The following is a 27500-nucleotide window of genomic DNA, read 5'->3' as shown; positions in this document are numbered from 1 at the left end:
CAACTGCAAACAAACTTATCCTTTTTCTCATTAGCACCACAATCACAGCAGCATGGCACTCGTTATGTCAATCAAATACATTAGTTACCAAAGCACAAATAAGTCCAACTTTGTCTTTCACGGATTAATGCTTCATTTGTGGACCACTCCAGATGTAAAGACATGATGTACCTTCAGTCTTTTGTTCTCTAAATACTGTGAGTGTCAAATGAAGTGAAGTTGTGGCGAGCAGTAACGTCTTGGTGATGATAAATGGTTTAAATTTTTTAAAGAAATATTTGTCTTAAGAGGTATAAATTCACTCCATCCAATTTTAAGTATTTTCTTTATGATCGCTTATATATTGCCTCTAAACATTAAAAAATACGCCCAAATTGTGCATTGGTGAAGTAGCATAATGGGACCCTAGACCAGGGGTGTCAAACTCATTTTAGCTCAGGGGCTGCATGAAGGAAAATCTATTCCCACATAAAATCATGGCATAATTTTTTTTTTTTTAAAGACAACTTTAAAATTGTTTTCTTTGTCTTACTGTGGCCAAAAATAGAACAAGCACATTCTGAAAATGCACAAATTACAAATAATTCTATTAGCAAACACTTGAAGTTAGTTGAAAATTCTGAGGAAAAAAATGGTGCAATTTCAAAACACCATGAAGAACACAATGAACTTAGACTTTGTCTCAGTGTATTTACAAAGCCATTCAACTTTAAGCACTTCCTGTTTAGCACTCTCATGTTGGCAGCTTCATTGATTGATTGATTGAAACTTTTATTAGTAGGTTGCACAGTGAAGTACATATTCCGTACCACTAAATGGTAACACCCGAATAAGTTGTTCAACTTGTTTAAGTCGGGGTCCACTTAAATTGATTCATGATACAGATATATACTATCAGATATATACTATCACCATAATACAGTCATCACACAAGATAATCACATTGAATTATCTACATTATTTACAATCCGGGGTGTGGAGGAGGGGGGGTGGGGGGGTTAGGTTTGGTTGTTATCATCAGTCATCAAAAATTGAGAACAGAGAAATGGATAGTGGAACAGTGTAGGTCTGACTTGGTAGAATATGGACAGCAAGTAGTGGGCAGAGAGAGAGAGAGAGAGAGAGAGAGAGAGAGAGAGAGAGAGAGAGAGATCAGAAGGCATCAGAAAAAGTATCTGCATTTGATTGTTTACATTTGATTAGGGTTGTAACTGCCTGGAGGTGAACTTGTATTGCGGTTTTGAAGGAAGATAGGGATGCACTTTATTTTATACCTGTTGGGAGCGCATTCCACATTGATGTGGCATAGAAAGAGAATGAGTTAAGACCTTTGTTAGTTCGGAATCTGGGTTTAACGTGGTTAGTGGAGCTCCCCCTGGTGTTGTGGTTATGGCGGTCATTTACGTTAAGGAAGTAGTTTGACATGTACTTCGGTATCAGGGAGGTGTAGCGGATTTTATAGACTAGGCTCAGTGCAAGTTGTTTTACTCTGTCCTCCACCCTGAGCCAGCCCACTTTGGAGAAGTGGGTAGGAGTGAGGTGGGATCTGGGGTGGAGGTCTAGAAGTAATCTGACTAGCTTGTTCTGGGATGTTTGGAGTTTAGATTTGAGGGTTTTGGAGGTACTAGGGTACCCGGAGGTGCATGCGTAATCGAAAAAGGGTTGAACGAGAGTTCCCGCCAGAATCCTCATGGTGCTTTTGTTGACCAGAGAGGAGATTCTATAGAGAAATCTCGTTCGTTGGTTGACGTTTTTGATTACCTTGGTGGGCTATCACAGGAAAGATTAGCCTCTCGAATGGAACCTAGGTAGGTGACCTCATCTTTCCTGGTGATAACAATGTCACCCACTTTTATAGTGAAGTCATTGACTTTCTTAAGGTTGATGTGGGACCCAAATAGGATGGATTCCGTTTTATCCAAGTGTATGGATAGCTTGTTGTCAGCGAGCCAGGTGCATGTTCTACAGAGTTCAGCACTGAGGATTTTCTCCACCTGTGACTTGTTCTTGTCTGATACCAGCAAGGCCGAGTCATCCGCAAACAAGAACAATTCATGCCGATGACAAGTCATTTATGTATATTAGGAACAGTAAAGGCCCCAATACACTGCCTTGGGGGACTCCACAGCTCACTGAGAGGGGGGGAGACATGGTGCCGTTCACCTCTACCACCTGCTCCCTCCCCTCCAAGTAAGATTGCATCCAGCTCGATGAGGTTTTGTTAAATCCGATTGCTCTGAGCTTATCCAACAGTATAGCGTGGTTAACGGTGTCAAAGGCCTTCTGAAGGTCCAGCATGACCATGCCGCTGTATTTGCCCGCGTCCACCTCATGTTTGATGTGGTCGGTCAGATAGAGAAGGCATGTGTCAGTGGAGTGGTTAGTTCTGAAGCCGGATTGGAATTTGTACATGAGTTTATTAGTGGCAAGGTAACTATCGACCTGTTCATAAACTATTTTCTCCATTACTTTCGAAATGGAACTGAGAATAGAAACAGGTCGGTAGTTGCCAGGTTCCAATTTGCTTCCTTTTTTAAAGAGGGGAGTTACTCTTGCTATCTTAAAATCTTTTGGTACTTGGCCTTGTGTAATTGATAGGTTTATTATGTGCGTGATGATCGGGGCAATGATAGAGGCAGAGTCCCTGAGGAATCTGGAGGGGATATTGTCAAGGCCGGTGGCCTTGTTTGGGTGGAGCGCGCTCAATTTTTTAAACATCTCATCAGCTGTGACCATTTCTAATTTGAAATCATTGTTGGATACTCTTAGCTTTCTGTAGAAGGCTTTTATGTGTTCTACACCAAAGTGACCAGAGTGGTGGGACAGCTTGTTGACAAGAGTTGCGGCTATGCTGGTGAAAAAGGCGTTAAGTCTGCTTGCTACCTCCATTTTGTCTGTAATGAGGGAGTCACCCTCCTTGATGCTGATGTTGGTGAGTCTGGTTTTAAGTTTCTGGCTGCAACCAGGAAGCTGGTTGTTGAGAATTTTCCAGAGCTCACGTGGCGTGTTTGTGTTTTCCTCTATTTTGTCGTTAATGTAATTTTTTTTTAAAGATTTAGTCAGGTTGGTTGACTTATTTCTTAATTTATTGCATTGCTTTTTGAGAGTTCACCATTAAAGATGTGTTTGGTGACATTCACAACTGCCACAACACATTCATTTATCATCATTCAAATATTACAAATATAATACAATCAAACAATTGTCAAAAAGATACCATGAAAGCCGAGTTAAAGGTGACATAACTACAATCTTAACCAATGTGAACATAGTAGATGTAAGCATAAAATAAAATAGAACAACCCACAAATGTAGAATGCACATTTTTACAATGGACTTTAGTGTGCACATTGTGCCGTCAACAAATTGCGAGCACTGCATGGAATTTTAACTACAAAGATGATTGTCATGTTAACTTAAGTCTTTGCATCTTAACGTTTTGTTATTTTATCTGTTGGGTGGATAATTTACATTAAAAAAAAGTGTGTGTCGCTACAGCATTAGTCTGCCACCAACCACAACAGGAACAGCTGATTGCTTGCACCTGTGCCAATTGGAGTAGCGGCAGCCAATCCAGAGGGCCCTCAAAGTCAGCTGACACATCATCTTAAACAGTGTGATGTGGGTTGCACTGGAATTGCAATTGCGACATCCAGTGGACACATTTAGAACAACAGTATCTTTCATAAAAAAATAGCAGCTCATTTTTATACTTAGCAAACTCATTTTGCGGCCATACATTTGACAACCCTCTGCCCTAAACCATCGCCTGAAACCCAGAAGTGCCCGAATGTACTTCTTGGTCACGTGATTGCAACCCACCTATTGCTTGTATTCCAACTGACAAGCGGTAGAAAATGGATGGATGGATGGATTTCTTCCCGGAAGTAAAAACCAGTGGTGGTCGACCAAGCTAAGATGGCAGCGCGCAAACTATCTGAGTACACAAGGGGCCTATATATTCCTGCAAAAAGCAGATATGAGCAATAAATCCAACAATGCAATGGAATAGATCCCTATACTTAATAAAAAAAAGATTTAACAAGTGATATCAAGGATTAAACGTCGGTGGCGTTCCCAGACCCATCTAACTATTGCATACTTGCCAACCTTGAGACCTCCAATTTCGGGAGGTGGGGGGTGGGGGCGGGGGGCGTGGTTGGGGGTGGCGGGGGCATGGTTGGGCGCGTGGTTAAGAGGGGAGGAATATATTTACAACTAGAATTCACCAAGTCAAGTATTTCATCTATATATATATATATATATATATATATATATATATATATATATATATATATATATATATATATATATATATATATATATATATATATATATATATATATATATATCCCCGCGACCCCGAAGGGAATAAGCGGTAGAAAATGGATGGATGGATGGATGAATGGATGGATATATATATATATATATATATATATATATATATATATATATATATATATATATATATATATATATATATATATATATATAAGAAATAATTGACTTTCAGTGAATTCTAGCTATAAATATATATTTATTTTATTATATATATATATATATATATATATATATATATATATATATATATATATATACCAGCGCCCCCCGCGACCCCGAAGGGAATAAGCGGTAGAAAATGGATGGATGGATGGATATATATATATATATATATATATATATATATATATATATATATATATATATATATATATATATATATATATATATATATATATATAAATAAAAGAAATACTTGAATTTCAGTGTTCATTTATTTACACATATACACACACATAACACTCATCTACTCATTGTTGAGTTAAGAGTTGAATTGTCCAACCTTGTTCTATTCTCTGTCATGTTCTCTATCTTTCTAACCATGCTGAACACCCTCTCTGATGATGCATTGCTGTGGGCACGCACAAAAGTGCTTTCATCAAATGCACTAGATGGCAGTATTGTCCTGTTTAAGAGTGTCACAACATTGCTGTTTACGGCAGACGAACTGCTTTACTGTAGACGTTGTTTATATTGTGGGAAAGCGGACTCAGGTCCGCATGGAGCTGGAGGGGGCGTGGCCTCCAGCTCGGCCTGAATTTTGGGAGATTTTCGGGAGGAAATTTGTCCCGGGAGGTTTTCGGGAGAGGCGCTGAATTTCGGGAGTCTCCCGGAAAATCCGGGAGGGTTGGCAAGTATGAACTATTGTGCTCCAGACGCCATTCTACACAACAAAACAGAATGAAACTTGAAAAAGCATGCAGATCTACAACTTCTCTGTGTGTGGCGGGGTCAAGGAAATTGGTATCAAGACTTTCCCGGATAAATATGTTTATAAATATAGTTTTTGCTCGGGTAAGGTTGCATTTCATGTTTTATTTCAACCTTGGTGAAAGCTTAAAGGGAAATTGCACTTTTTTGGGAATGTTGCCTATCGTTCACAGAGAGACAAGAATACACGTCTTTTTTTTTTAATATTTAAAAAAAACAACTCTTGCAAGATATGGCTAATGGGAACCTTCAAAGCCCTCTAAAACAACTTCGAAACCCTCCGTCAACATTTTATACACACGCTGCAAATCTATATATAATGTAGTAACAGACACGATAATAATAATGAAATATGTACAATAAATACCGTACTTTGGTCGCCGACAAAACCACAAAACTTCTTCAAAGTACAACCATCTACTGGAAAAGAACATCACTAAATCCTACAAGAAAGCAAAACCCGAAACCACTCACGTCATCCACAAAGAAAGAAAAGACATTACAACGAAACTGGGAAGTGACGACAGAATGGATGGAACAGCAGACGAAGACGCCTTCTTAACACTGAAAGACCACAAGCCCAACTTCGCTAACAAACCAACCTGCAGACTAATTAACCCGACAAAACTTGAAATCTGCAAAGTTAGAAAAACGATCCTAACCGCATCTATTGAGACGACGGATAGATGCGACACCAAGAGACACTGAGAACACCAAGAAAGAAATATGCCGCACCTCGAACAACAATGGACTGCACATCACTATAGAAGCAAACAAGAAGCTAATCGACTTTCTGGACGTCACATTCAACCTCAACGAGGACACCTACTAGCCATATAAAAAATAACTAAAAGCACGCTGCGATACCTTCACTGACCCACCCACTATAACAAGGAACATTCCAGTCGGCATCAACAAACGCCTTTCTTCACTATCATCCGACAAAGCATCCTTTGACCATGCCGTACCTACATACCAGAAAGCACTGGATGAAAGTGGATACAACTACACCCTTTAATACAAACATACCACAGCTAACAAACGAAAAAAACGGCAACAACATCCTCTGGTACAACTCCCCCTTCAGCAAGAACGCTGGCACCAACATCGGACACAAATTCCTCGCACTCGAGGACAAGCACTTACCAAACGACCACAAGCTCCATAAAACCTTCAACCGCAACACCATCAAGATTAGTTACAGCTGTATGATCAACACCAAACAGATTATCGATAAACACAACAAACGTATACTAACACCCCCACAAACAAGCTGCACCAGAAGCATAGAAAACATGCAACTGCCGGCAAAAGAACGCTTGCCTATAATTGACCGAAACTGCCTACAATCATCAGTCATTTACCAGGCCACAGTTACGTGCAAAGACAACAACAATACAGACACGTACCTTGGACTAACGCAAAACAACTTCAAAACAAGATATTGGAACCACACCGCCTCATTCCGCCACGCTAAACACAGAAATTCTACTGAACTCAGCAAGCACGTCCGGAGCCTGAAGGACAACAACATTTAACATTATTTCCTGACGCATGCTATCATCATATAAGCCATACAGCAGTTCCAGTTAAAGATGCAAACTATGTCTCAAAGAGAAGTTCCTGATTATCTGCCAACCGGAACTTTCCACGCTAAACAATTGAAACGAGCTTGTATCCTCATGCCGCCATAAGAACAAAGAACTTGTGTGCAACACTTGAATTGTCGTTAAAGTCCGTACAGCATGAATGACATTAGGAAGATTAGGCGATTACCATTATGTAAACCACTATGTACACTCCGTATATAAGTGATTTAGTGAGAATGTGTTGTTACACACATTCTCACTAAATCTCCTGATGAGTGGGTAACCATGAAACAGGTTTGTTGAGATGAACCTGTAGTCTATTTGTCTCATTCTTATACTATATATGTACAAAACCCAAAACCAGTGAAGTTGGCACGTTGTGTAAATCGTAAATAAAAACATTTCAACCTATATTCAGTTGAATAGATTGAAAAGACAAGATACTTACCGTTCGAACTGAAAAACTTTATTTTTTGCAAATATTAGCTCATTTGGAATTTGATGCCTGCAACATGTTTCAAAAAACCTGGCACAAGTGGCAAAAAAGACTGAGAAAGTTGAGGAATGCTCATCAAACACTTATTTGGAACATCCCACAGGTGAACAGGCTAATTGGGAACAAGTGGGTGTTTGGGTATAAAAGCAGCTTCCATGAAATGCTCAGTCATTCACAAACAAGGATGGGGCGAGGGTCACCACTTTGTGAACAAATGCGTGAGCAAATTGTCGAACAGTTTAAGAACAACATTTCTCAACGAGCTATTACAAGGAATTTAGGGAGTTTACTGTCTATGGTCCGTAATATCATCAAAAGGTTCAGAGAATCTGGAGAAGTCACTGCACGTAAGCGATGATATTACAGACTTTCGTTCCCTCAGGCGGTACTGCATCAAAAAGCGACATCAATGTGTAAATGATATCACCACATGGGCTCAGGAACACTTCAGAAACCCACTGTCAGTAACTACAGTTCATCGCTACATCTGTAAGTGCAAGTTAAAACTTTACTATGCAAAGCGAAAACCATTTATCAACAAACCCCAGAAATTCCGCCGGCTTCGCTGGACCCGAGCTCATCTCAGATGGACTGATGCAAAGTGGAAAAGTGTTCTGTGGTCTGACGAGTCCACATTTCAAATTGTTTTTGGAAACTGTGGACGTCGTCTCCTCCGGAACAAACCATCCGGATTGTTCCAGGCGCAAAGTTGAAAAGCCAGCATCTGTGATGGTATGGGGGTGTATCAGTGCCTAAGGCATGGATAACTTACACATCTGTGAAGGCACCATTAATGCTGAAAGATACATACAGGTTTTGGAGCAACATATGTTGCCATCCAAGCAACGTTATCATGGACACTCCTGCTTATTTCAGCAAGACAATGCCAAGCCACATGTTACAACAGCGTGGCTTCATAGTAAAAGAGTGCGGGTACTAGACTGGCCGGCCTGTAGTCCAGACCTGTCTCCCATTGAAAATGTGTGCCGCAATATGAAGCCTAAAATACCACAACGGAGACCCCGGACTGTTGAACAACTTAAGTAATAATGGGAAATAATTCCACCTGAAAAACTTCAAAAATTGGTCTCCTCCGTTCCCAAACGTTCACTGAGTGTTGTTAAAAGGAAAGGCCATGTAACACAGTGGTAAAAATGCCCATGTGCCAATTTTTTTGCAATGTGTTGCTGCCATTAAATTTTAAGTTAATGATTCTTTGCAAAAAAAATATCAGTTTCTCAGTTCGAACATTAAATATCTTGTCTTTGCAGTGTATTCAATTGAATATAAGTTGAAAAGGATTTGCAAATCATTGTATTCTGTTTTTATTTACGAATTACACAACGTGCCAACTTCACTGGTTTTGGGTTTTATATACATATATATATATATATATATATATATATATATATATATATATATATATATATATATATATATATATATATATATATATATATATATATATATATGTGTGTGTGTATATATAAATTATATACATGATAGCAAACAATATTGTATTTAGTACATTATTAATGACAAAAAACAATTAACATGTTACTTACATGTGTTATCAAATAAATAATCTTCTTTTTACTGGATACAGTGGCTAATCTCTACCAAAACACTAAGGGCCTGATCTACTAAAGGTTTGCGTGTACTAAAACACATGCCATCTTGATAGTACAAGCAAAGCTAATTTACTAAACACGTGAACAGAGGATTGTGTCTCTTTAGCGAGCAGAATAAGGAGCACAATCCATTTAGTGTGTCTGTCTTCATTAATATGCAAAATATATGCTGGTTATCACAACACATACAATACTGGGAGGAGGAGATGCAAATATAGTTATTGTGCAAACGCAGTTTGATTTATCAAGAATACAACTCCCAGTATTGTGGATATTATGATAACCGGCATGTATTCTGCATATTCATGAAGACAGTATGGATTGCGCTCCTTGTTTTGCTCACTTAATTGACACAAACCTCTGCACACAAGATTAACAGCTCAGCTTAGCATGTGTCCTGGGTGGATCTCGCATGAGTCGAAGGGGGGGCTTAATCATTTTGCAATGCAGTTTGCTGAAAATGATGGAAAGAGCCTCTTTACAAGGCAATTCCCGCTGTGGTCAAAGTTGGAATTGCCACAAAACACATAAGATATTCAACACACTACTGCCATCTGGCGGAGAAATCGGACAGTGCCCTCCTAATCGGTAACGTTTCATGTGTCAGGTAAACCGTGACGAATGGGGCCATTTGAATCCCCTTCGTACCATAATTAACTATTTAACTTACTTCTTAACTTTAACAGAACCATTATACAAAGCTGTATCTTCAACATTCAGCTAACTCTTTTAATGTTTATTTGAAAGTTTATTTTGAAAGTTTATTTTAAAAGTTTATTTCAAAGTTCAATTCGAAGTTTATTTTCAAAAGTAAATTTTAAATTAAGTAAATTGTAAAGGTTTATTTTGAAAGTTTAATTAAAAGTTCATTTTGAGAGTAGTGTCCTTTGACGACATAAAGAAAATGGTCTAAACGTGATTGATGTTGTTGCGATACAGAATAGAGAAAGTATGCAATGTTACATCAAATACACAAACAATAAAAAGCGGCACACGCACAAAGTGTTTCTCTTGATGGATCTGATGAACAAAACAAAGATGAAGTTTGTCATCACAACTCTGTGTCACGCAATGAAAGGTCACACTTTTGTCCGCTTAATTTAGTCTTTTGTGTGCGTCTTATTGACACGTTAACACAGGCATCAGTGGCCTCTCTGTGTGTGTGTGTGTGTGTGTGTGTGTGTGTGTGTGTGTGTGTGTGTGTGTGTGTGTGTGTGTGTGTGTGTGTGTGTGTGTCTGTGTGTCTGTGTGTGTGTGTGAGTGTGTGTGTGTGTGTGTGTGTGTGTGTGTGTGTGTGTGTGTGTGTGTGTGTGTGTTGATTATTAAATTCACACTGAATGATGAAATCTGCCCTTAAAGCTTGACAAATGTTTTGCATTGATTGATGATGACATTCATACATCCATGCACACCTCCAATATTCTCATGCACACATGCAGGCACACAAAACACACACACACACACACACTCACACACACTCACTCGCATTGCAAACCAGGCGAAAGAGGTCAGGGCAAAGGGTGAAGTTCACACACAGACATACATTTTCCTTCCCCCTCCTTAAAGTTGTGTCATGTTAGTAAAGTTGTGTGAAGAAGAAAGTGAAGTAAAAGTAAAAGTTGTAACCTCCAAGAGAAGCGAACTTTCATTGACAGCAGCATCCATGTTGTTGTTTTCTTTCCTAACTTCTGATGCTGGGTTCATGGTTTGCTTACCGGACGTCTTATCCGGGTTTGCTGTAATCATAAAGACAAAAAACATGGAAGACATCATACAAATGTACATATTAGACACACTCACATCATTTTCATACTTTACAAATACGTTTGTATATTATTATCTTTATCAATATTATTATTATGTTGATTGAACCAATATGCAAATGATACAAACAAACCTGTCTCTGTGGAGCTGTACAGTGTAGATCATCAAATAATAAATACGGTTTATCAATAAGCATATTATTGATTTTCAAACTGTCACAAACTTCGGAGTGGAAAAAAGTGTATCTAAAAAAAATTTTTACACCAATATTTGTGATCTTATTGGATCAAATGTGTGAATGATTTTGTGTGTAACATTGCACATTTTGTTAACATAAAAATATCAATTTGAACTCCGCTTCACTTTTTCTCATTCATGTATTCCTTATTGTGTACGTGTACCCAATGTTGTGACCTCACATCTGGAATATTCACAATGTAGTAGTACTTCACACAATACATGACAACATCCCATACACACTGCAGTCGTAGTACTTCACAATACATGGCAACATCTGTAGTACTTTACACAGTGCATGACTACAGTGTATTACATACACACTGTAGTAGTACTTCACACAATACATGACACCATCTGTAGTACTTCACACAATACATGACTACATAAGTACACATCTTGGTTTTTTTATTCCCAATCACCCAATACATGACTACATCTATAGTACTTCACACAGTGCATGACTACAGTATATCACATACACACTGTAGTAGTACTTCGCACATACATGACAACATCTGTAGTACTTCAGACAATACATGACTATATCACTTACACACAATACATGACAATATCTGTAGTGCTTTACACAAATCATGACTACAGCACGTACACATTATAGTAGTACTTCACACAATACATGACTACATCACATACACACTGTAGTAGTACTTTTCGCAATATATGACTACATCACCTACACACAGTATAGCAGTACTTTACACAATACATGACAACATTTGCAGTACACACTGTAGTAGTACTTCACACAATACATGACATATGTAGTACTTCACACAATACATGACTATATCACTTACAGTACATGACAATATTTATAGTACTTTACATGATACATGACTACAACATGTACACAATATAGTAATACTTCACAAAATATATGACAACATCTGTAGTATTCATACAGTACATGACTACATCACATACACATTGTAGTAGTACTTCACACCATACATGACCACATCACATACACACTGTAATAGTACTTCATATACAAACCCCGTTTCCATATGAGTTGGGAAATTGTGTTGGATGTAAATATAAACGGAATACAATGATTTGCAAATCCATTTCAACCCATATTCAATTGAATGCACTACAAAGACAAGATATTTGATGTTCAAACTCATAAACTTTATTTTGTTTTGCAAATAATAATTAACTTAGAATTTCATGGCTGTAACACGTGCCAAAGTAGTTGAGAAAGGGCATGTTCACCACTGTGTTACATCACCTTTCCTTTTAACAACACTCAGAAAACGTTTGGTACCGGGGAGACACATTTTTTAAGCTTCTCATGTGGAATTCTTTCCCATTCTTGCTTGATGTTCAGCTTAAGTTGTTCAACAGTCCGGGGGTCTCCGTTGTGGTATTTTAGGCTTCATAATGCGCCACACTTTTTTTAACACAAGGCGAATCAGTAAAGAATCTGGGTATTATTTTCGACCCAACTCTCTCCTTTGAGTCACACATTAAGAGTGTTACTAAAACGGCCTTCTTTCATCTCCGTAATATCGCTAAAATTTGTTCTATTTTATCCACTAGCGACGCTGAGATCATTATTCATGCGTTCGTTACGTCTCGTCTCGACTACTGTAACGTATTATTTTCGGGTCTCCCTATGTCTAGCATTAAAAGATTACAGTTGGTACAAAATGCGGCTGCTAGACTTTTGACAAGAACAAGAAAGTTTGATCATATTAAGCCTATACTGGCTCACCTGCACTGGCTTCCTGTGCACTTAAGATGTGACTTTAAGGTTTTACTACTTACGTATAAAATACTACACGGTCTAGCTCCGTCCTATCTTGTTGATTGCATTGTACCATATGTCCCGGCAAGAAATCTGCGTTCAAAGAACTCCGGCTTATTAGTGATTCCCAGAGCCCAAAAAAAGTCTGCGGGCTATAGAGCGTTTTCTATTCGGGCTCCAGTACTATGGAATGCCCTCCCGGTAACAATTAGAGATGCTACCTCAGTAGAAGCATTTAAATCCCATCTTAAAACTCATTTGTATACTCTAGCCTTTAAATAGCCCCCCTGTTAGACCAGTTGATCTGCCGTTTCTTTTCCTTTCTCCTCTGCTCCCCTGTTCCTTGTGGAGGGGGGGGGGGGCACAGGTCCGGTGGCCATGGATGAAGTGCTGGCTGTCCAGAGTCGGGACCCGGGGTGGACCGCTCGCCTGTGCATTGGCTGGGAACATCTCTGCGCTGCTGACCCGTCTCCGCTCGGGATGGTGTCCTGCTGGCCCCATTATGGACTGGACTCTTACTATTATGTTGGATCCACTATGGACTGGACTCTCACAATATTATGTCAGACCCACTCGACATCCATTGCTTTCGGTCTCCCCTAGAGGGGGGGGGTTACCCACATATGCGGTCCTCTCCAAGGTTTCTCATAGTCATTCACATCGACGTCCCACTGGGGTGAGTTTTTCCTTGCCCTTATGTGGGCTTTGTACCGAGGATGTCGTTGTGGCTTGTGCAGCCCTTTGAGACACTTGTGATTTAGGGCTATATAAATAAACATTGATTGATTGATTGATTGATTGATTGATTGATTAATGAGAGACAGGTCTGGACTACAGGCAGGCCAGTCTAGTACCCGCACTCTTTTACTATGAAGCCACGTTGATGTAACACGTGGCTTGGCATTGTCTTGCTGAAATAAGCAGGGGCGTCCATGGTAACGTTGCTTGGATGGCAACATATGTTGCTCCAAAACCTGTATGTACCTTTCAGCATTAATGGCGCCTTCACAGATGTGTAAGTTACCCATGTCTTGGGCACTAATACACCCCCATACCATCACACATGCTGGCTTTTCAACTTTGCGCCTATAATAATCCGGATGGTTCTTTTCCTCTTTGGTCCGGAGGACACGACGTCCACAGTTTCCAAAAACAATTTGAAATGTAGACTCGTCAGACCACAGAACACTTTTCCACTCTGTATCAGTCCATCTTAGATGAGCTCAGGCCCAGTGAAGCCGACGGCATTTCTGGGTGTTGTTGATAAACGGTTTTCGCCTTGCATAGGAGAATTTTAACTTGCACTTACAGATGTAGCGACCAACTGTAGTTACTGACAGTGGATTTCTGAAGTTTTCCTGAGCCCATGTGGTGATATCATTTACACACTGATTTCGCTTGTTGATGCAGTACAGCCTGAGGAATCGAAGGTCACAGGCTTAGCTGCTTACGTGCAGTGATTTCTCCAGATTTTCTGAACCCTTGGATGATATTACGGACCGTAGATGGTGAAATCCCTAAATTCCTTGCAATAGCTGGTTGAGAAAGGTTTTTCTTAAACTTTTCAACAATTTGCTCATGCATTTGTTGACAAAGTGGTGACCCTCGCCCCATCCTTGTTTGTGAATGACTGAACATTTCATGGAATCTACTTTTATACCCAATCATCGCACCCACCTGTTCCCAATTAGCCTGTTCACCTTTGGGATGTTCCAAATAAGTGTTTGATGAGCATTCCTCAACTTTATCAGTATTTATTGCCACCTTTCCCAACTTCTTTGTCACGTGTTGCTGGCATCAAATTCTAAAGTTAATGATAATTTGCAAAAAAAAATGTTTATCAGTTTGAACATCAAATATGTTGTCTTTGTAGCATATTCAACTGAATATGGGTTGAAATTTATTTGCAAATCATTGTATTTCGTTTATATTTACATCTAACACAATTTCCCAACTCATATGGAAACGGGGTTTGTAATATATGACTACATCACGTACACACTGTAGTAGTACTTCACATAATATATGACTACATCATATACACACTGTAGTAGTTGTACTTCACACAATACATGACAACATCTGTGGTACACACTTTAGTAGCATGTCACACAATACATGACAACATCTGCAGTTCTTTACACAATACATGACTACAGCGCATACACACTATAGTAGTACTTCACAAAATACATGACAACATATGTAGTACTTCACGCAACACATGACATCATTTACACAATATGCCTACATCACATACACACTTGAGTAGTAGAACCTCACACAATACCTGACAACATCTGTAATACACATTGTAAGAGTACTTCACACAATACATGACAACATATCATTGACGTGCGGTGAGGTTCATGGCTGGTGAGGCATTGACTTCATCACAGTCAGATTTACAAACATATGAACCCTAAAGAGTATCTTATTCACCATTTGATTGGCAGCAGTTAACAGGTTATGTTTAAAAGCTCATACCAGCATTCTTCCCTGCTTGGCACTCAGCATCAAGGGTTGGAATTGGGGGTTAAATCACCAAAAATGATTCCCGGGCGCGGCGCCGCTGCTGCCCACTGCTCCCCTCACCTCCCAGGGGGTGAGCAAGGGGATGGGTCAAATGCAGAGGACAAATTTCACCACACATAGTGTGTGTGACAATCATTGGTACTTTAACTTAACTTTAACTTTACACATACAAACAGTAGCACACAAAAAAGCACATTTAATTTAAAAAAAACGTTATTATGGTCTTACCTTTACTTATAAATGAAGTCCATACGCTGCTCCTTTTGAACAAAAAGCATCGATAACTTGTTTATAGAAGTCTTCCTTATCTTTCTTCAGTTTTAAAAGTCTCTCTGTCTCGATGGCGATCTTCCTTTAAGTATTACCTCCTGCTTCGATTAAAAATCCAGTTTAGAAAACTGTTTTATTTTAGATATGTAATCCTCCATGTTAATAGTCCAGGCAAGAGGAAAAAATAAACGATCGCTGCTAACTGTTGCTGCTTGTTGTCACTTCTTCTGCAGCCGAGTAGTCGCAGAAATGCTCCCTGGGATCACTACCGCCCTCTACCACCAGGAGGCGGGATTACTGCGAGCCTCACACAGTGCGTCTTCGCAGCAGTTTTATGATTGCTCAGCACAAGAAATACGTTACACACATACAGTTGTTGACAAAATACACTGTACATTATATACCTCAGCTAACTAAACTATGGAAATGTATAATATAATTCATATAGCAATACGGTCTCACTGCACAGCAGGCCAGCAGTTAGCCGAGTAATTGCACAATCCATGGTGAGGCTCAACTCAGTGACATGCCTCAACTGGCTGCTGACTCACCGCAAGTCTCTTCTCAGTATTTGAACGGCAAATCTGAAAATTCAGCGATTTTGAATAAAAAATAATCTAAAACTGGTGAAGTTAAATGGAAAATAACTTTATAATATAATCACTGGATACATATAACAATTTATTTTATTTTTTTTCCTTTTTAAATTTTTTTTCTTTCCTTGATGGCACGTGGGGCCCCACCTCACCTGCCTCCCCTGACTGCACGTCACTGCAACATATGTAGTACTTTACACAAAACACGACTACATCACATACACACTGTAGTAGTACTTCACACAGTACATCACAAAATCACATACACACTGTAGTAGTACTTCACACAATGTAGTACTTAACATAATACATGACAACATCTAATCATGTACAGTAGAGATATTAGATGTAATGCTGGTGTTTTAGTTGTAAAGTAAAAGTGTTTTGCAGGTATTTGATGTACAGTAAATGCATTTTGCAGGTATAATGCCAAGCTAACGTAAACGGACAAAAAAGGTGAGGACTTACAGGAGTTATTTCAAACAAAATATCAACTTGAACATGCAACACTTCCAACTCTTATGACCAACAATAATAAATAATAATAAATAACAATAACAAATCCATACGCGCGCTTCATGCAGAGATAGCAGCTTTACTAATATCATAATTATATCAATGACTGTCCACTTTTCATTTGATGTATGTTACATTAGTACAAAATATTATTCAATAAAGGTGAAGATACACATATTAACTAATATACTTTGTATATAAAATAACATTACAAATATGAAATAGGTATTATAAAAGCACTAGCTAAACAATACTATAAAAGCACATCAAAATGTGTAATTGTTGTCCCCATGTGACATTTGACCTTTTGAGCCGAATGCAAATGTTTTAGAAAAGAAGAAGAAAATATGCTCAGGATTTTTTTGGTTCATTAATATAACATAAGTTTATTCTCTGACATCTGCTGCCTAACTGTGTGATAAGCATATAATACAAATATTTAATATTTAGTTTGTGTGGTCGATGTCACATGTGAGGAAGTGTGTTTGCGTGTTTGATGCGTGTTTGCGTGTTCGTCTTATTCGCTGTCAGAGGTCATGTGACTCAGATCAGCCTTTGCTCTGTCACTCATTGGAGCAGCTACAGATTAGTCACGCAACACACACATACACACACACACACAGTCTCATTAGAAGTATGTATATATGTGCATATAAATGTATCTGATGCAATGTAAATAGTATATAAAACGTCCACATTAAAACTTGCAGAATCTCCTCTTAATTTTCTGCAAACTCCATCGTCATCCTTCATCTTCATCATGTCAGTTTTTGCAACAAAAACATTTTTCGTCTGAACAGCTGACACACGAGACAAAACAAGTTACCTTTTTTAATATGCGAGCATTTTTTAAATATGAGTTTGCTTATTTTTTATGGCAGTGTTGCCAAATCAAAGCAACAAGTCACTTTTGTATTTAAACTAACAAGTTAATGACAGAAGTAAAAAAAAAAAAGAAAATGTTTAAAATTATGAACAGCAACTTGATTTTCTGTATGAAAATGTAGGTAGAAAAAACATAAAGAACAATTAATTAACGTCAAATATTGTTATTATAATGTTTACTCTGCAGGAAGTTATCTTTTCACTTGAGTACTTCCATCTGAAAATATGACTTTTATGTTTGTTTGTTTTACTGTTGAAAACAGACTAAAAGTGTGTAATAATAATCATTATCATAATCATAATAATTGTTGCAATTTACAAAACTAGTAATTTATTGACCAACATTGTAAAAATAAACTTCAACAAAAAAAACAGTAAAAATAAACAAAAAGAAACAATGTAAAGAGAAAAAGATGAAATGTGATATGAATAACTAATAATAACACAAAGTGTACACATATGTAATGTAGCTTTAATATGAAAATGTAATGGATTAGATTCTTTAGAATGATAAAAGGTGGTGTAGGAAAATCAAAAAATCTTTTTTTTTTCTTTACATATTCTGTAAAGCAACATACTGTATGTAGCATATAACCAACAACTATGTGTTGTGTGTGACCATTTGTGCATCATTATTATAAGTAGTATTAATAGTTTAAATTATTTAATTTTTTTGCTGGATTTTTTTTCTTCCTTTTCTTGTATTTTTTAGAATATGCAAATAAAAAATTAACTTTAGGGATTATTGATGCAGAATATTTACAGAATAAATAGTTGTTTTATTACATCTTTATCTGAAAAAACTGCTTGTAGTGTTTGATTTTAAAAACAATTAATCTACAAAGACAATATCACGATGGCTGACCCCAAAAAAAGTATTTTATAACTTTTTGATAAAAATTCATAAACATTTTGACTGGTATGAACGGCTTGTTTACTCCTTACGACTGTTTTTATTAGCATTTATTCACTCTAACTGCTATGACTGTAATGCTCATTAACTCATAATTGCCAGCTAATAAAGTGTTCTGTCAACGCCTTTGGTGTAAACACACAGACACACACACACACATGCACACAAACCCACGCACACGCACACACCACATAAGTGGTGGAAATGAATGAATTAAAGTAGTTAATTAGCGTCCATGTGTGTTTTTGTTTCCATCTTACAGCAGCGCTCGGAGAGGATGAAATCAGGAAAGATAAACATAATTAATATAAATTATCGCACTTCCGTTGCCAACAAAGCTGCTTTTATTCATGAACTCCAGTCTTGAGCTTTGCTTTCTTTGCTTTTTTTTCTGTATAAGAATATGTCGCCTTGTGCACGTGTGAGTTTACGTATTTGGCTTTAAATTTCTAATTTTTTTCTGTATTAATACAGCAAGCAAACCGTGTAGATGAGTCAGATGTTTGCAGAAAAGTATAAAAATGATATGACTCGACCACACAGAAATATTGTTTGATTTCACTGTCTACTTCCTACCAATTATACCCAATTACTTTTTACCAATTACGTCTCATTTTCCTGTTCTTTTTAACAATAACTCACACAAAAGTTCTGACATTGACTTCCTCAGAGCCAAGGGAATATTATTATTATTATGAATATTAATGAAAGCTCTGATCTCAAGCCAACGTTTCTTTCAAAGGTCGCACACAGAAAGATGAAAGAAGGCAATATTCAATAATTTTCTCTTTTCTTTATGAACCTTTAGGACATTTTGACCTTGTGCACACAGAAAATGCAGACCCAAACTTCAGGAGAGTCTTTAAATCAGGGGTGTCAAAAGTACGGCCAGCAGACAGGTTTAATCCAGCTCACAGCCCGTGAGATGAGTTTGCTAAGTAAAAAAATTTGCTTACATTATTTTATGTAGAAATTGCTGTACTAAAAGTGTCTACGAGATGTCGCAATAGCAATTCAAGTGTAACCCACATCACACATGACGCTGTTTAAAGATGACGTGTCAGCTGACTTTAAGAGCCCTGTGGAAGGGCTGCCGTTACTCCACAGAAAAGGAGAAACCAGTGCAGGCGCAAGCAATCAGCTGCTCTTGTTGTGGCTGGCAGCAGATGGCGGCAGACTGATGCAGTAGTGACGCACAATGCCTTCTTTCATTGTAAATTATCCACTCAATGGATAAAATAATGAAAGTTAGCTGAAAAGACTTAAGTCAACATGACTATCACCTTCGTAGTAGCTAAGCCTGGAATATACGCTCGCGTCGCGTAGCTTGCGTCCCCCCCCAGACGGCGTCTTGTTTGATGTATAGGTCCTCTAGGGGGGTGGCGCTATACTTGTAATTCTCTTTCAAAACACCCAAGGAGCAGTGTCTTCAGAAGGAGTAACTGGAGCTGTTGCTGACGAGATACTGTATTTCCTTCCTGTGAAGTGACGACATCGACATCTGTGTCTACACTGGAACTGATCATTCACAATCATCAGATTTAATGGACGTTTTACTTATAAACCAGAGGAAAATACATTCATAAAGATGGACTGCAACTTCGGAACGAGTTGTGGCAGAGGAAGCTATTATTATTTGCAACGCTATTCGGCCATTCGGGACATGGGACAAGAGAGAGCTATCATGTAAATAAAACTGTTAAATAACTATTTGTTGTAAACGAAGAGCTGGTGTTTATATCTGTATGAATGTAAATGTAAATATACCGTGCCTGAAAGATTTTTGATGGAGAATGAGAAGTGTTGTGTGTGAGAGAAAAAGACGTGTGTGCATGAGAGAGAATATGTGTGGCAATGAAACCTGTTTTTGAAAAAATTGAGTGCCGTACTTTGTAACATTTTCTGGACGCAACAGCAACACAATAAGCTGAAAAACAACACGTTCAGTAATTAGTACTATATAAAAGTTCATGAAAATGTTTTGATCACTATTGTTTTATTTCATACAATCATTTGTGCATTTTAAGCACAAAGTCTGTTTGCTTGTGTTCAGCGATCCTCCTCTGCAAAAACTGACCGAACACAGCTCTGCGTTCTGCTTCGCCGGCGACACGTACCTAAGATTTTTGGGAGGTGCACTTAGACTACGCGGGAAGCTACGCAGAGGCAGGGGGGACGATGGCGTTGCCTACGCAAGCTACGCAATGTGAGAGTATACACCAGGCTTTAGAGTTCCGTGAAGCGCTCGCAATTGGTTGATGGTGCAATGTGCACCCTTAACTCCATTGTAAAAATGTGTGTTTTATGCTTAAATCTACCATGTTCATATGGGTTAAGCTTGTAGTTATGTTACCTTGATTTCGGCTATGGTATCATTTTAAAAATGGTTTCGTTTATATTATAATTGTAATATTTGAATGATGCTAAATGAATGTGTTGTGGCTGTTGCGGATGTCACCAATGTGGCGGTTTGAGGAAACATTTGGTTGCTTTTCCAAACATGTCTTTAATGGTGAACTGCCAACATGAGAATGCTAAACAGCAAGTGCTTAAAGTTTTAATGGCTTTGTAAATACACTGGGACAAAGACCAAGTTCATTATGTTCTTCATGGTGTTTTTTGAACTGCACAATTTTTTACCTCAGAATTTTTAACTGACTTGAAGTGTTTTGCCAAGAGGATTATTTGTAATATGTACATTTCAAGTCAGATGCAGTATGCCTACTAACCAGCCTGCATCGATTCAGTCTATTACACTACTTTTTTATATTTCTATGTAAAAAAAAAAAAAAAAAGAAGAAGAAGAAGAAGAAAACAATAGTGGTTGCTATTTTTTGTCTTTGTATGTGCTTGTTTTATTTTGGCCAAAGTAAAACAAAAGAAACATTCTGAAGTTGTCTTTATATTGAAGTTATCATGAAATTATTTTGCCAATCTGGTCCACATGGGAAAAGATTTTCCTTATTTTAAACCATAAAAATCAGTCAAGTAAAAGCCCATCTATCCATCCATTTCCTACCGCATGTCCCTCTCGGTGTCGCAGGGCGACTGGAGCCTATCCCAGCTGCATTTGGCGGGAAGGCGGGGTACACCCTGGACAAGACGTCACGTCATCGAAGGACCAACACAGATAGACATACTACATTCACACTCACATTACACACTAGGGTCAATTTAGTGTTGCCAGTCAACCTATCCCCAGGTACATGTCTTTGGAGGGGGGAGGAAATATTTGGAAGGAACCTACAAAGTCACGGGGAGAACATGCAAACTCCACACAGATAGATCCTGAGCCTGAGGATCGAACCCAAGACCTTTTTATTGTTACGCACCACCACTAACCCCTGTTTCACCGTGCTGCCTTAAGTAAAAGCCGATTATGAATAATAAAGTTAAACCTGATTTTTTAAGTTGTTATTTCTTATTTGGAAGCACTTTTGTTGCAGTAAGGCAGTCACTTTCCAAGTAAAAGTAAACAATACTGTAGGTGAGTAGGTAGGAAATGACTTGACTAAAATACAAAGACTAACCTTCTGTCCTTATTGGAGGGCATTTATATATATTAAGTGGCTCTCCAGCTTTGCTCAATTAAACACACTGCCAGACTGTTTGTATCAAGACTATATCAACATTTTACATGCAAGTATTGATATCAAATATTTATATTGCACTGGGACACCTCTATTAAACATGCAATGTAACATGACACCATCTTTTTATTGGTGGAAACAACTCCCCATCATCATCAGTCAATGAAAGCATGAACAACCGTTTGGTTGCGTGTTAGCCAACAGTGCCATTGGTTGACATCATGTCTTTGAAAGACCAACACAATAAAACATTAAATGTTTTTAAATAAATTCTATTTACATTTACTGTTCAACAACTTATTATTACTACATAACATGTCTGACATAAATGAAACGAAATGCAATATTTGGCCGCACGTCGGCAACCCTCAGCTCTAGAGCCGCATGCAGCTCTTTATCGCCACCCTAGTTGGTCCCTGGAGCTTTTTAAAACATGTATGAAATTGAAAAACATGGAGGGGAGATATTTTTTTTTGTTTTAATATGGTTTCTGTCAGAGGACAAACATGACACAAATCTTCCTAATTCTTACAAATCCCACTGTTTATATTAAATATGCTTCTCTGATTAGAGTATTTGGAGGACGCCGTTTTGTCCTACTAATTTTGGTGGTCCTTGAACTCACCGTAGTTTATTTATATGCATAACTTTCTCTAACGCTGCCACAGAAAGACGCCTTTCATGCCAGGCCTTCTTTGTCCCATATTGTCCACCAAACGTTTTATGCTGTGCATGAATGCACAAAGATGAGCTTTGTTGATGTTATTGCCCAGCTGGAGTGCTAATAAAGCATATTTGGTCACCGCATGACTGCATGCTAATCGATGCTGACATGCTATTTAGGCTAGCTGTATGTACATATTGCATCATTATGCCCTGTTTGTAGGTATATTTGAGCTCATTTACTTTCCTTGACTTATGTCCTCTGAGTATTTAATTTATATTTGCATGTTTCATGACATAGTAACTGTATGTAATATTGACAGCATTTCTGATAGTTGTTTGTGTGCCATTATAGACCGCAGCAAACGTTACCCAGCTTGCCGAAGATTGTGATAATTCCATTAGAAGAAGACAGCCTGCCATTTCCTTTAACTTGGACAATTATACCTTTGGCCATTCGAAGTAGTTTCCAGGAGTTATCTCACTCTCTGAGAAGCATCCGTTTTACTAATGTTTTCCAATGTTGGAAAAATGTGTAGAATAAATATTACATTTTAACATTTCTGTCAACAAAGTTTTGCGTCAGCCTGCGACACAGTCATTTTGATAGTCTGTATAGCTAATATAGACATTTATATCTTGTGTTGCCTTCATTATAACACTTACAAAAGGCTTTTAATTTTCAGAGATTTTTATTTTTTTATTTTTGGTCCAAAATGGCTCTTTCAACATTTGTTGTTGCCGACCCCTGGCCTACTGTTCATCCAGCCATCCATTTTCTACGGCTTGTCCCTCTTGAGGTCGCGGGGGTTGCAGGAGCCTATCTCAGCTGCATTCGGGTGGAAGGTGGGTGACACCCTGGACAAGTCGCCACCTCATCGCAGGGCCAACTGGTTAGCAATTATTTTATATTTTTTTTACAACATCATGTACAATAAAATATGAATTATATTAGTTTTTCTTAGGCAAATGATCCAGGATTTAGGAAGTTCGACCACAAAATGGTAAGAAGTGTTACTGTCCAAGTCAGGGGTCTCCAAAGTGGGGCCCGCGGTCGGGGGCCATTTGCGGCTCGCAGCTAATTTGTCTACACATTTTGAAAATACTATTACAAAAAAACTTAAAAAGTAGAATAAAAGAGCAAACTGGTGTAATGTAACGAGAAAATATTGATACTAATAACACAAAGCTGCCATTCAGGCTGGTGTGAATTATTTACCTATCCAAGGTTCCAATTACTTCACAGCAAATATTTCACTTTGAAATATTTTTTGGGAAACATTTTACATATTTTGTGTGTTTGCAAAAAATATAAAACAATTTATAATAATTACAAAAAAAATTTAAAATATAAAAAAAATATTTTAAACTTATAATTGACAAATGGATCTGAAGTCGATCTTGAGATTTAAGTGTTAAAAGTTAAAATAGTATTCATTTATCTATGACTTATTTTTTAACACAAAATAATACATATTTATTTATTTATGACTTGTTTTAACACTTTTATGAGTAGGAACCTTTTAGATCTTTGAGAATTTTAGTCGGTTCTTTTTTCAACTGTCATTGTTCAAAAAATAATATTGAATCAAAAGCAATGTTGTTATGAAAGATTTACCTATTTAAGGCTCCACTTATTTCACATCAAATATTTCACTTTGAACACTTTTTGGTGGAAAATATTGCATATTTGTTTTATTGTCATTACAAACATGATTTTCTTTGACAAAAAAGGGCATACAACATAGGAACAAATTTTAACTCAATGGCAACTGATAGATCTGAAGTTGATTTATAGATATTTAAGTATTGAACTCAAAAGTTTAAAAAATTACTTATTTCAACACTTTAATGACTGGGACCCTTTTAGTTCTCCACGACCTTTAACATTCACCAAAATTAAGGGGCGCCCTAAAGGTTTACAATATGTATTGTATTGGTTTTAAAAATGAAAAATATCAAAATGGCCCCCGCATTCTTTCATTTTTAAGTCTGCGGCCCTCAGTAGAAACAGTTTAAACACCCTTGGTTGAAGTATTTAGTTACTTGGCTGGTTAGTTACTTAGTTACTTGTACCAGCATGTGCAAGGAAATCTGAGAGCAGTGAATAAAGAAATTGCAGCATATTGCTGACATGCAAGTGTTGATGTTAATGGAAATAAAACTTAAAAGAAACAGTGAAAAGGATAAAGTATGAATAGTTCACGCAGAGAGCTTCATGGAATGGGCTTCCATGGCCGAGCAGCTGCATCCAAGCCATACATCACCAAGTCCAAAGCAAAGCGTCAGATATGGTGGTGTAAAGCACGTCACCACTGGACTCTAGAGCAGTGGAGACGCCTTCTCTGGAGTGATGAATCACGATTTTCCATCTGGCAATCTGATGGACCAGTCTGGTTTGGAGGTTGCCAGGAGAACGGTACATTTCGGACTGCACCATGCACCAGTGTGAAATTTGGTGGAGGAGGAATTATGGTGCGGGGTTGTTTTTCCAGGAGTTGGGCTTGGCCCCTTAGTTCCAGTAAAAGGAACTTTGAATGCTCCAGGATACCAAAACATTTTGGACAATTCCATGCTCCCAACCTTGTGGGAACAGTTTGGAGTGGGCCCCTTCCTCTTCCGACATCTTTGTGACACCAGTGTACAAAGCAAGGTCCATAAAGACATGGATGACAGAGTCTGGTGTGGGTGGACTTGACTGACCTGCACAGATTCCTGACCTGAACCCGATCCTATACACACACTCCGCAACCTTGTGGACAGCCTTCCCAGAAGAGTTGAAGCTGTAATAGCTGCAAAAGGTGGACCCACACCATATTGAACCTTATGGGTTAGGAATGGGATGGCACTTCAACTTTATATGTGAGTCAAGGCAAATGGCCAAATACTTTTGGCAATATAGTGTATGTGTGTGTGTGTGTGTGCGTGTGTGTGTGTGTGTGTGTGTGTATATATATATATACTGTATATATATACACCAGTATTATTTATTTATAGCATATATAGTTCTTCCTAAAGATAAGTCCTGGACTTAAGCAAACACCTTTTTTGTATCATATAAGTGTGTATAATCATATGTGCATATGTGTGTGCATGTGTGTGCACTGTATTTATTTAAATTGTATGTGTATGTGTAAATATATGCGTGTATGTGTTTAAACTGCATATCTGTGTACACTGTATGCGTGTATAAGCACTGCAAATGTGTAAATGCGTGTCTGTGTGTATTTTTTGGCTGGCAAGTTGCGCCAAAATCCCGCCCACTTGTCTCAGCGTGCGTGCGTGCGTGCGTGCGTGCGTGCGTGCGTGCGTGCGTGCGTGCGTGCGTGCGTGTGCGTGTGCGTGTGTGTGTGGACAGGAAATCAACAGCATAGAGAGAGAGAGAGAGAGAGAGAGAGAGACAGACAGAGAGAGAGAGAGAGAGAGAGAGAGAGAGAGAGAGAGAGAGAGAGAGAGAGAGAGAGAGAGAGAGTAGTGGTCGATCAAGGCCTTGTTGTCACGCGAGCTCGCCGTCTGTCAAACCCTCCCCCCCGACCCCCCCTCTCTTGACAGGACGTTGGCGGGAGTCCAAAAGCTTGCGTGCGAACCAAAATGAACATAAAATATTTCATAATAGCAACAGCTGCTCAATATTGATGACTGCTGCTGGCTGACACTCATTGTGCTCTGTGATACAAACTAATAGTACCTCATTATACTACCATCAAATAATTCATTATACTGCCATCAAGTATTTCTTTAAAGTGCATACTACAATCAACTAATCCATTATACTTCATTGTACTTCAAATAAATACTTCATTATACTGCATTGTACTCCAAACAAATACTTAATTATACTGCATTTTACTCCAAACAAATGCTCCATTATACTGCATTGTACTCCATACAAATACTTCATTATACTGCATTGTACTCCAAACAAATACTCCATTATACTGCATTGTATTCCAAACAAATCCTTCATTATAATGCATTTTACTGCATTATACTACATTGCGGCTCAATCAAATACTTGATTTTACTACATTATACTGCAATTATAGTCCAATCGAATACTTAATTTTACTGCATTATTCTGCATTATACTACAATCAAATACACCAAGAATATTTCATTATACTACAATCAAATAAGTCAATATTACTTCATTACACTAAGATCAAATATATCAATGGTACGTCATTATACTGCAAACAAATATCTCAAGAATACTTCATTGTACTACAATCAAATACTTCAAGAATATTTGATTATACTACAATCAACTGCATCAAGAATACTTTATTATAATACAATCAAATATCTCAATAATACTTCAATAATACTTAATTACACTGCAATCAAATACCTCAATAATACTTCATTATACTACAATCAAATATCTCAATAATACTTCATTATACTACAATCAAATACCTCAATAATACTTCATTATACTACAATCAAATATCTCAATAATACTTCATTATACTACAGTCAAATATCTAAATAATAATTTATTGTATTACAATCACAGCCTTATTCCAAAATTTAATTATTTCATTTTTGTCCTCAAAATTCTACAGACAATACCCTGGTTTTTGGTCACCTCCCTGACTAAACGAAGAAGAATACAGCAATGAACAGAGACATTCTGGATGAAAACCAACACTTCCCATCCAACCTGATGGAGCTTGAGAGGTGCTGCAAAGAGGAACGGGCCAAACTGCCCAAAGATAGGTGTGCCAAGATTGTGGCATCATATTAAAAAATATTTGAGACTCTAAT

General features: G+C 37.9%; 1 protein-coding gene across 2 annotated transcripts in view; it reads right to left on the bottom strand.

Annotated features, from left to right (window-relative positions):
* Positions 1 to 27500, bottom strand: part of LOC133609768 (uncharacterized) — a 94764-nt gene that overhangs the window by 21602 nt on the left and 45662 nt on the right. The window contains exon 4 of one of the 2 annotated variants that reach the window (XM_061965681.2): positions 10614 to 10723. The exons of the other annotated variant lie outside the window; for it this stretch is intronic. Within the exon in view, the coding sequence (XP_061821665.1) occupies positions 10614 to 10723 (110 nt within the window). The remainder of the gene's footprint in view (positions 1 to 10613; positions 10724 to 27500) is intronic. 2 annotated transcript variants of the gene reach the window in all.

Source organism: Nerophis lumbriciformis, linkage group LG07 (assembly GCF_033978685.3).
Source record: "Nerophis lumbriciformis linkage group LG07, RoL_Nlum_v2.1, whole genome shotgun sequence".
In the NCBI taxonomy this organism is placed as follows: Eukaryota; Metazoa; Chordata; class Actinopteri; order Syngnathiformes; family Syngnathidae; genus Nerophis; species Nerophis lumbriciformis.
The sequence above is the reverse complement of the archived record's forward strand: the minus strand, read 5'-3'. Positions and strand labels throughout refer to the sequence as shown.